The sequence below is a fragment of the Drosophila virilis genome, chromosome 4 (genome assembly GCF_030788295.1).
Source record: "Drosophila virilis strain 15010-1051.87 chromosome 4, Dvir_AGI_RSII-ME, whole genome shotgun sequence".
NCBI classification, from domain to species: Eukaryota; Metazoa; Arthropoda; class Insecta; order Diptera; family Drosophilidae; genus Drosophila; species Drosophila virilis.
In genome coordinates, this window is record NC_091546.1 from 447,864 (window position 1) to 459,893 (window position 12,030).

Below are 12,030 nucleotides of genomic sequence, written 5' to 3' on the forward strand. Positions count from 1 at the left end.
AAGCTAAGATGTCCTTTGAAATGGGTATGCACAAAACCTTGGTAAAAATAGTGTTAAATATGTTTTACTTTGCACTGAAATCGATCAGCGCCTTATGATCTCCAAGCAAATAAATAAGGAAAGAATGTATAGTTAAAATAATGTATTTTTTATGATATTGATATATAATATTATATATAATATATAATGATGGATTTTTTACAAAAAGGGGGTCAGGAGGTCGCTCTTTGATAGGGTCAGCCAGGAATAACAATATACACAGCGCTCATAAGAAAGTAATTAACAAAATAGCAAGAAGTCTCGACTAGGCTGTAAACTATATTCAAGAAGTGTGCATTTTAAAGCATTTAAAGCATTTAATTTAGATAACAACTGAAATGAATCATTAATATAGTTTCTAACATGTCATAGAAATATTGCTTGGCATCAATTTTAAAAGTGATTTATTTTTTACTACCTTATAAGCCATCACTTCATATAAATAACATCAACTAAGGCCCTCCTATCTGTTATTTCTGTGAACTCCAACTATCACCACGATCGATCAAAGTAATTAAAACTGATTCGCCGTACCATGTAAAATAGCGAGGTAAATTATACATTGCTTGCCCATTGTCGGAGCAAACAAGCTGACATGCTAGGTTCAAGAGTTTGAAGAGGGGCCGAGCCGTGAGGCGAGGGTTAAGCGAAGACGACCAAATAAAAATGGAATAGCAAAAGCGACATGAGTCAGTTAAAAATTGTCATAAAAATTAAAAATCAATTTTCATAATCCAGTTAGAACGTTGCCGACAGACCAAGCGCTGAACCAATATCTATAAAGAAAGCGACGAGGCACCTGGCTGATATGAGGCACGCAAACATTTCGTAGAACCCACCCACAAAGGTAGTCGCCCGGCTAGACAGAAGGAGGGACATGGCGTCGGACTGGAATAAAGAAAATTTCATACTTTTGCGCTTTAACCGAAACGATGTTCGAAATTTACCTTCATTGACAGACGACCCGACGAGCTGCGTGGCCGTGTTGGTTTAGCTCGATTCACGTGTGCGTGTTTATAGAGCGACAAAACTGAAAACAACCTTCATTAACAAGTGATAATTCGTCAAGTGAACATCAAGTGAAAACTATTTTAAAAAATAATAATACTTTTATAATGTAATCCTCTACTGCGCAGCAGTTGATAATGTTGATGAAATAGTCAGGATATTTATAAAACGCGCAGGTTCTTGTCTTTGAGTGTCATGTGTTTTCCACGAAAGTAAACTGCTTTCAAAGCTAATCACCGGTCCGGCAAATGAGTATTCCTAACCACCATCCCCGCCACCCGCAACTGACATCATTATATTTAATGTGTAATTCAATTTTTGGCCTTTTGACATTTAGTTGGCTGTCAAAATTTGGCTGCTAGCTTAAATAATGCAAGGTGTTTCAGTAAAAGTACCCAAATTCTTAAATCAATTTTAATTATTTACAAGAAGATGGAATTTTTATTGCAAAACAAAACAAATTGTGTCTTATAAGAAAAAAAGGCTGATATAAAAAAAAAAACTTTATAGTGAAGTTTATCAAGTATTTTACTTACTGCTATTTTTAACACATTTTATTGTATTTGTATTCCTCCGAAGCTCTTTCATATTAAATGGGAATTAACGCAGGGCGATAATGTCAGTTAATTAAAATTGAAAATAAAATAAATTGTTAGAAGTTCGCCCATAAACTGCACTCTGCAAAAATAAAAGCAACAATAGTGTTTGTTGAACTTATACATTTTAAAGAACTGTAGTCATTTTGAAATATAAAACTTTCGTTATGTTTTCATATCTTGCCCCGCGAATCGCGTTCTTCCTATTCGATTTCGTGCCGCAAGCAAATTGACAATTTAATTTGCAAAAGCACAACAAAGTGACAGGCTAATGCAATAATCGTAATGGGTATAAACACGTATATCTTGACACAACCTTTGACTTTTGCCAACCAAGCAGTATAAGGAGCAATTACAATATCTTACAGGAGTCGGCCGGGGGCAGATGATGGCAGGCACAGGGACCATCTCGAAAATAGAAATTGATTCGAAAATTCACCTGCCGCTGCCCTCCCTTAACTTGACCTCAAACTGAAAGACAAGAAGACGGCACAAAAGAAAATCAATAAGCCTAAAAAATAAACGCCAGAAGCTAGCAAACGGCATTACGAATGTCGAGCATTTTGCACGCCTGATTAGATAAATGGTAATGGTAGGAAAAGTAGACGGACTGGCTTTTGTTTTTGTACAAAAATCAAATACGATTAAGTCAACAGACAATAACAATAGCAACAGCAATAGCAACAACAATAGCAATAACAACAGCAGCAACAATGAAGGCAACAAAAAATAAATAAAATGTATAATTAGAATTAGACAATTAGACAAATGGCGAAGAGGCCCTAGGCCAAGACACGTGTAAGCACATGTTGTGGAGCCCAACCAAGGGTAGGCTCATAGAGCACACAGTGCTCAATGCCATTCTACACACACACACACACACTCACTGTAAATGAATGTTTGCTGCAGCAAACTGGGCGCATAATATTTAACAGCCCATTATGATTCTTGTCATTTTGTTGCTGTTGCAATTGTTGCTGTTGCATTTATTTCTGTTGCTGTGGTTTTTCGTATGAAGCATTTCGAACGCGTTACCATAGCATTGGGCAAAAGCTCCAAAGTTTAACAAATACTATTCAATCAGCGCAACAAAAACTTCCCGCGAAATCCACCAAAATGAACTTTGAGGTCTTCGATTGAAGTGTGGAAATGGATTCTATATCCAATTTTATATTCGTTTGGCGACCACATGTCTTTATTCTATTACCTTCGTTTGTTGCTTGACAAATTAAATTACAAATAATTTTGGGAAACAACGAGATAGCTTTTGTATTGTTATACGGCAAATGCACAAACCAGAGCATTTTTCGCAATCTGAAAATTTGACAGCTTCCTGACTTCATAATAAATCTCCCACAGGTCAAGACTTGATAAACATATACATATGTACTCTAAGGCCAACTATATATAATATCGATTTGACTAACCACCAACATCTTTTACACACTCTTATTTACATTTTTGTGAAACTGCCCGCTTAATTTCCCCATTTATTTTTCCAACTTCCCCGATGTGTTAAATGAATTCGAATAATAATACATTAAAATCGAACTTCAGATATAGGTGTCGTACATTGGACTATTGAAAACTTAGTTGCTTGAGCGATCGGTAGGTAAATTCGCAATTTTCTTGAAGCCAATGCCAAATTCCAATCATGAAGAAATTATCAAATAGTCGGCTAAAACTTAAGCAATTCACAAAAGAGCAATAATGCATCAAATCAAGCAAACTTTCAACCATTTTCTTTTCTCAATCACAAACACAATTCAAAAATTGGCTGGATTTTTTTTAAATACACAAAGATTTTTGGTTAACACGCAAAGTTTAGCAATTGAATCGCTTTTTTTTTATTTATATACACATATATATATATATATATATATAAATTGGCTGCAAAATAGTTTAGTTGATAAAATTTAAGATTAGCGCATGTGTTCATTATGATCGCTTTACAAAATTTACAATGTTCAAATTTATTTTTCGATTTTTGGTTTTTAAGCGCTTTCAAATGGAATTCACATAAATGAAGGCCTTGCCAAATGCTTTTGTGATTGTTAGTCCCATAGTTGACACTTACAGCAAATTAATTAAATACACCCACAAAACACAGAGACCTGATCGATTGAACTTGCTAAGTGTGACGTCAGCAAAAATCACCTGAGAGCTGGAGACAACTCGAATGCAAATGCAATATGCAGAAATATTTAATTTTCTTATTTTCACGAATCGCTTTGCTCAGTTCGTTATTTGTCTTTCCCTTTTGTTGCTGTGTTGTTTATCAAAAATTCGCCCAGCGTGCAATGGACAAAACTTCTATTAAAATTATTGCATATGTCTTTCCATTTCTTTTCGAAACTCGACTTTTGTTCCCAACTACAAACAAACAACAACAAACAACATCAACAACAATAACAAATAAACAACAACCATACACACTTGATATCGTTATCGTTGTCGATACCAGGACACTTGCAGCGAAATCACCGCGCCAGCGATCCCTAACCAGGAGCAGGAGCTTATTATCAACTGCCGCCGTCAGCAGCAGCAGAAGCAGCAATATCAGCAGCCTGCGGTACACAAAGTCTTCGCCCGATCACAATCATCGACGTCGTCGCCGGCGCATGCTGCAGTGCATCAATTGAAGCAGCAGCAGTCCCTGCCCAATCCGCTGCCCAAATTGCAACCAACGGTCGAGCCGCACCTCCACTCGCATCCGAACCACAACCCGCACGCCACCAAGTCCGTGTCCATACTCGTTTATAAGACTCTGAACACGGTCTTCAAGAGCAGCCGCAAGATAATCGTACGTGTCTGTGAGGTGGCCAGCACCAAAAAGTCCTTCACCATGTTCAAGTTCAACAAGGCTGCCCAACAGCAGCGACTCGATAATCGCGCCAGCGCCGTAACCGGACATGATCCCTTTGTCAGGCCACCTGTGCCCGAAAAGTGAGTTGTGCCCAAACTCAATTTCGAAGTGTCACAAAGGCAATTGCGAAACTTACGAATCTTAGATTTTGTTCCGATAATTTTTTAAACCTAGCACATGTCTTCAAATTAAAACGTGTTCACTTAATTATTTTATCTATTCTTTTTAAAAGATTGTCTGTCTATTTTAAAACTATTATTGCTATTTTTGATAAATATGATAAAACTTTGACTATTTCTTTTTGCCACCAACTAAATTAACGAAAATCTCATTTTTGACAAAAATACTTCATAACTAAGACTATAGTACACAAATTACTTTTTTTTATACCCTTTTAAACACAAAGGATAATCTTAATAAAACATTATTTTGTCAAAATTACTTTAATAACTATAGCGTTTAACAAGCCTATTCCGTCTATCAATAAATTTTGATTTGCGCAGTTTCCTAGCTTTTTCGACACTTCCCCATGCAAATTAAGCTATTCTGTTTCTCACACATTTCACACCTCATATTTATCTCCAACACGAATCGAAACTTGATTGATGATTTAGGAAAGTGAAGCACATTATGAAGAAGCTGCACAAGGCGAATGGACTGAAACGCTCCAATTCGGCGATCGAATTCGATGTCTCAGCGCTGTCAGCCGCCAATCGACGCCAAATCTACAGTAGGTGAGTACAAGATTTGTCACCGGATTCCACTAGCAAAAACACACACACAAACTAAATGCAAATAGAGCAGAGAATCCGTTAATCTTGAGATGGGACGTGCGCACAGCTGTTCGCCAAATGAGCTGCTTACTCCTAATATTCAATGTACGCCACACACAAATTGCACAGGTTTCATCACCTTTTGATTATAGTTTTAGTTTAAACATTCTATTGAAGCTTATTCAAATTAAAATTCAAAAATATTCTAAAGATAATCAAAGGAAAAGAAACAAAATCAAAATCACAATTATTGCATATTTTCGTTGTTTATATTTCCAAAATTTTGCCTTCTATTTTCCAAAATTTCTGGTACGTTATTTTCGCGTCCTTCTATTTGCAGCAACCGGTCGGCCAGCTCGGAGCAAGATAACTCAGATTTGTCCGAGCACTCGGAGAAATCGCCACTGGTTAGCGCGAGGTTAGACAATCTTGCTAGGCTCTTTTTTAGCAAATCGATGCCAGCGGAAACCGGAAGTAGAGATACCATAGATTCAGTACTAACAACAAGGTTGCATATTCTATTTATATGTACTTATTAAATTTCTAATCCCAAATCCGATCACAACCCACCGAAAAAAAACTTGAAACTCAACTCATTGTATCTATTGTATCTATACAACTTTATACTATAAAACATACAATTGGCAAATTTCGCTTTCAATTTTACGTTCATCGTTTGCTTTTGCGATTTTATTCAAATATTTCTTCAGTTTCTCTTTCTTGTGCCGATTCTGGTTCTGGATGAATTCAGTTTTCCTTATCATTTTTGTTTCAATCGCTTTTTTTGTAGCCAAAAGCACTTTGCATGCTAAATAGTAGCGGCTAATGGCGTTTGCAATGCTTTCACGTAGACCTAGTGCACAGAAACCACAAAACCACAAAAAAAAAAATTAAATAAAAAGAACACTTTACAATTTGAAATTGATTTTGAATTTAAAAGGTAAATTTATTCCGATAAAAAACAAAAGTAAAATGAAACAGTTTCAAGTGGATTTTCTGAAACGAAAACTTACAATTTTGCTAGCATACTGTGAATTTAAATTCGTATAAGCCAAAATTTTAATTATAGGTGCCAACAATTAATGTAATAAAAAAAGCGACAACAGACTCAAGATACCTTTACAAAAAATTCAACCTGAATGAGTCATGAGAGGGCTAACTGCAAAGGCACACACAAAAGCCCTAGTTCACAAAAAAAATATCTCTGATGATAAAATGCATTTTGAGTGTGCCATATGCCGCTGCGGGGGCTGCGGCCAGAATTGCACAGGTAAAATGTTACCAAGGTTTTCACCTGCTCAATTAGACGCAGGCACAAAAATTGCAAATTAAATTATCAACTTGGAAAATTTGTTCGCAAAGGGGAAGCGAAGCTCATTGATGAAAGTCCCCTCCCCCCTCCTCCTCGCAATTGTGTCTGAATACCTGTGTGAGTGAGTGGGAGTATATGTGTGTGTGGGTGTGCCGACGCTGTGTGCTGACCCGTGTAATGAATGTGCAAGCGAGCGTAACCTACAGTACGCATGTGTTAGTGAAAAGCATCTATTTGTGTGCTGATTTTTTCCCATATGTGTGTGTGTGTGTGTGTGTGTGTGTGTGTGCGTGTGTTTGCTTGGGGGAACTTCAACGAGCATTGATATGTGTATCTATACCCATACAGGCTGATTTGCTGCTGCGCTGTTAAGTATGCAAAAAAAGCACACTCGAGCACGTTAATTATGAAACACAGCAAAAGGTGAGCTCAGCAAATGTGTTGGCAAGCAATATGTGTTCAAATTACTAACGATTGTTTTGGTCCGGTTTTAAGTAGAGTAAAATGCCATCGAGGCCATAATTTGTATGCTTAGCTGGCAGTTTAGAGCTCGCATGGTAGATATTCCAACAAACAGAATTTCTTGCATACACACAATTTTTTAGTCTTTGATGCTACTAGTGTTTGTGGTTCCTGTGTAGAGCCTGCTGTTCTATAAACTAACGCAGAGTTATACTGCAAAGAAGTGAAAACTTAAGTGGTTTCTGCAGCTCCAGCAGGCGTTAAAGCTAAAATTAGCATAAATAAATACAAAACACATTTGAGCACAGTTCATAACAAATATACTATACAATTCCATTCAAGGTCTTGGCACTTTAAATCTGCAACAACAGCACAACAAACTACGAAGTGCACGGCTGAAAAAGCTGCAATAGAATATAAAGCTTACACAACGTTGGCCAAGCATTCAGAAAGACATCTACCAAAAATGACTGTATATACCGGTGTGTGTGTGTGTGTTTGTGTGTTTGTGTGTGTCTGTCATGTGTTGAATGCTGAGGCCTTGCAATATTTTTCACTTTTTCGCCTTCTGCTGTTCTGACGCAAAAGGCTTTCGGGTAAATATATTGCGTATACGTCGCGTTAGCCACACGAATGAAACTAAAGCAAGCCTCTTGACCAACTTTTGAGCCACACAGAAGCAGACATACACGCTCTTTTGTTGTTGTTATTCTTGCCGTTGCCTTTTAAATTTTCAAATACATGTTAAACTTAACCCGAGGATGTGCTTAACCTTTGCTCTGTTTTGATTAAGTGGCCCGCAAGTGTTTGTTTATGAGCCTGCCTCCTCTTGTTTTGTGTGTATTTGTGTCTCCCGGAACACTTCAACCCAGTTTGAGTTTTGCCAAAAGGCTTTCTTTCTCGCATTCGTCACTTCTCTTTTGGCTCCCTTACCACACAATAAAGCCGCAGAAACTCGATACCCTACAGTTTCCATCGTTTTGACCGCATGTCGGCGCATTGTTTAAAAATAAACATATTATAAATTGCACAGCCAAACGGCAAATAAAGTAAAAAATATATGTAAAATAAAAGCAAACAAAAAAATGTTCAACTCTTGCTTCCGTTTCCGCTGCGCCATTGCGCAGGGAGGGTTTCCTCTTCTGCTTCGCTTACCTCCGCTTCAGGCGGGCCATACTTTTTTTTTGGCAAGCTTCTCTTTGTTTCGAAACTATATTTGCCAACTTTCATTTTCTGCACCTGCCCGCTTCGGATGTTAGGTCGATTGTCTTTGAGGTTTTCACCTTTTTCAAATAATATTTCAACAAGTTTTTATAATATTTCAGTGTTCAATTCGAATGAGGATGCGCTTTGCATGTCAAATAGCGTGTATGTCAAATAGCGTATTCTTGATCAGTACCAATAGCCGAGTCGATCTAGCCATGTACGTCTGTCCGTATGTCCGTCTGTCCGTATGTATGAACGCAAGCATCACAGAACATATAAGAGCTAGAGACTTAAAATTTTAGATGTAGGTGCTCCTAGTGTCCGCGTAGATCAAGTTTGTTTCCGATAATCGATAAATTACTCGGTTTCCAAGCAATCCATAAAAAGCGATATCGATATCCTATTTTTGGGCAACTTTGGTAAATAATAATAAGAGCTAGAGTCACCAAACTTGACATATAGCTTCTAAAATAGAATATATATGCAGTTGATGTTGGAAGAAGAAGGTTCAGGGTATCCCCTAGTCGGGAGCTCCCGACTAGAACCTCTTACTTGTTTAGAATTGTCACTTGGCATGTGAGATGTGGCACGCGACAATGATTCGTGGTCAAGTTGCATTCCTAAAAAAGGCAGAACATACTGATTTATGCTAAGCTTCATGCTAGTGTACATATTTGCTTAAATTCTTCAACAACTTTATTTTTTATGTATCTTCTGATCTCGTCAAACCTTTAATTACTAGGTTGTTACAATTTAATATAAACATGTCTTGAGATCGCATTTTAAATCGAATCGAGCGAACATACAAATTTGATATTCCTATTTCATCAATTAACAAACGCGACAAACGGAAACTTTGTCTATGTAATGTAAATAAATTAGCCGCATATATCATGAATGTCAAACGTTTTGTGATTTGTTCTAGTTCCTATTTGAATATCCATAGTTTGAATTCCTTTCTGTATGCGCGAAAATGACAGCTCTTTTCGAAAGAAATCCTTTCCTTCAATGGTTTCTAATTCTTTAAACAATCTTGCAGACCCAACATAAAGTATCAGTACTCAGCCCTTGACAGCGGCAATGGCATTGTGGAGCGCAGTCCCCGCGAGCGGGCACAACGTGAGCGAGCCCTAAATGCTACACAGGAGTGGATACAGAGCGCAAATGGACGCTACGAGGTTATTGCACATCTGGATGAGATTGGCTCCAGGCACGGCAAGAACTGGTTTCTGGTCAATGATGCATCAGTAAGTAATAAAACGAAAAGAGGTCGCGGGGAACCTAACCTTTCTTCTGCAATCAGGTGCGTACAGATCGTCTACTGACGCTGCTGCCACTACCTTCGGACTGTGTGGCCTTTGAGGGTCTGCCGCCCGATGAATGCGCAAGGGAAATACTTATGGAGCTACTTGGATCTTTGCATCATCCGTATATCTACCCGGTACTAGATTTGGGTTTCTTGCGCAACAGCTCACATAATTATGCCTGCCTGGTCACGCCCTTCAACTCGCGCGGCAGTCTGAAGGATCTCATTTATAAGGTAAGCTTTTTGAACTAAGCACAACTGATTACTCATGACGTTATCTTTTTCAGGCCCAATGGAACGAGCCCTGGGCGCGAAAGTATACACGCAAGCCCAATGGCCTGCCCATAAGCCAAGTGCAGCGTCTGGGCCGACAAATTCTGGAAGCGCTGCTCTTCCTAAAGGAGCGCGGCTTTCCACTTCATGGCCACCTGCACAGCGGCAATGTTATTCTGCAAAATGGAGCGGCCAGGTGAGTTCACAGCCCTCACCAAACTGGAAACTAATTTGTTAATGAGTTAATCCGGGCTGCTCTTCGATAAGCTTTCAAGGTTAGCGACACGTGCCGCGGAAATCGATTCGTCTAAAATTTGTGCTGCTTATTTGCTTACCTATATTATATGGTTGTTTCCATTAACTTAATAACATTTTAAATTTGATTTACTTGAGGGGACAAAGCAATTCTGTTAAACAATGAACAATGTGCCAGGTTAATCAATTCGTTCGGTGCGGGATACTAGCAAAGTTCATTTTTAGATAGCTAAAACAAAAAGGTATAATTAACTTTTCTACAAATTAAATTTTATTTATATATATAGATAGTAATATTCCAAAATCCGAAATTATTTTGCCGAGATCATCAAGAAAGGTCGACTGTACAAACGAATCGTTTTTGGGACCACAACTTTTTGTAACCCAAAGATTTTTAATTTGTTTTAATGCCAATTGATAGGACGGATCCGTACAAATTCAAAAAGGTATAATATTTGAAAATCAGACGTTTTTTACCCGAGATATTAAAAAAAAAATCATTGAAAGTTTCGATTTTCGCACCGACCTCGATTTTGAAAAAAAAAAAGTGATGATTTGGAATGTTATAGCTCCACGCGAAGACATGACGTTCCAAAACGACATAATATCTCGGGAAATAGCTCCGCGCGGAGATATGACGTTCCAAAACGACATAACTCCCGCGGATATGATATGACCTTCCAAATCATCACGTTTTTTTTTCAAAATCGAAGTCTGTGCGAAAACCGAAACTTTTTCGATGATTTTTTTTTAATATCACGGGTAAATAATGTCTGATTTAAAAATGTTATACCTTTCTGAATGCGTACGGATCCCTACCATTAATTGGCATTCAAACAAATTAATCATCGATGGGTTGAAAAATGTTGTTGACAAAAAACTGATTCGTTCGTAAATTCAACCTTTTTGATGATTTTTTGGAATATTTCCGTCAAATAATGTCCGATTTTGCAATTTCATACCATTTTTGACTCGTAAGGATCAGTTCTATCGATTGGCATCAAAAGAAAGGAAATCCCAATTTTGACACAAATCGACAAAATAGACAATAAAAGTAACAATCGAGGGGTAACAAGAAATTTGTGCAGAAAAACGGTTTGGTTATGATGTCGAACTTGCCTTGATGATCTCGGCAAAAAATAAGGTCGCTATTCATGGAACCTAGTTGACCTATTTATCCTTGGATATTCAATATCATGGATATAGTCCTAGCGAGCCTAAAGGACCGTGTTCTCGCGAAATGCGAAAGAACATGGTCCAAAAATATGTATGCTTTTCTATTACAGCAGCCAGCCGCCTAGGTGGTTTCTAGTTGACTGAAATATCCTTAGTTTTTCCATATCATGGATATAGTCCTTGCGAACCTAAAGGACCGAGCTCTCGCGAAATGCGCAAGAACATGGTCCACAAATATGTATGCTTTTCTTTTACAGCAGCCAGCCGCCTGAGTGGTTTCTAGTTGACTAGTATATCCTTGATTATTCCATATCATCGATATAGTCCTTGGGAACCTAAACGATCAGATCTCTGCAGACTGCGCATTGAAATGGTCCATGAACATGTATGAATTTTCTTTCAGGAGCCCTTTTACATTAGCTGCAGCTGCAGGTATTTTTTTAACAGGCGATTTACAGCGCTCATTTTACATAGACTGCTAATTAACAGCATTCATCTTAATTGAGTTACAATTTTGCCCCGTAATGCTATGCAATGAAAATTTTTATTCAAACCACTCGTCGACCTTCTCGGCATTTCTGTTCGCCCGGTATTTTGGCAGATTTTAAGAAAAATCTCGGCAGCCAGCAGCTGCCAACAGACGCACGTTTTGGGTATGCCATGTTATGTTGTTTTGGAACGTCATATCTCCCCGCGGAGTTATGTTGTTTTGGAACGTCATATCTCCCCGCGGAGTTATGTCGTTTTAGAACGTCATA

General features: G+C 38.0%; 1 protein-coding gene across 8 annotated transcripts in view; it reads left to right on the forward strand.

Moving 5' to 3' along the window:
* Window positions 1–12,030, forward strand: part of Slob (Slowpoke binding protein) — a 49,026-nt gene that overhangs the window by 20,088 nt on the left and 16,908 nt on the right. For 3 of the 8 annotated variants that reach the window (XM_015169005.3, XM_015169001.3, XM_070209268.1), the window contains 3 exons: window positions 9,302–9,509; window positions 9,566–9,802; window positions 9,856–10,037. In XM_015169005.3, coding sequence (XP_015024491.1) covers window positions 9,302–9,509; window positions 9,566–9,802; window positions 9,856–10,037 — 627 coding nt within the window. Of the gene's footprint in view, window positions 1–4,107; window positions 4,590–5,123; window positions 5,244–5,622; window positions 5,791–9,301; window positions 9,510–9,565; window positions 9,803–9,855; window positions 10,038–12,030 lie in introns of all 8 variants that reach the window. The other 5 variants (XM_015169003.3, XM_002059104.4, XM_015169004.3 and 2 more) reach the window with 3 other exon arrangements.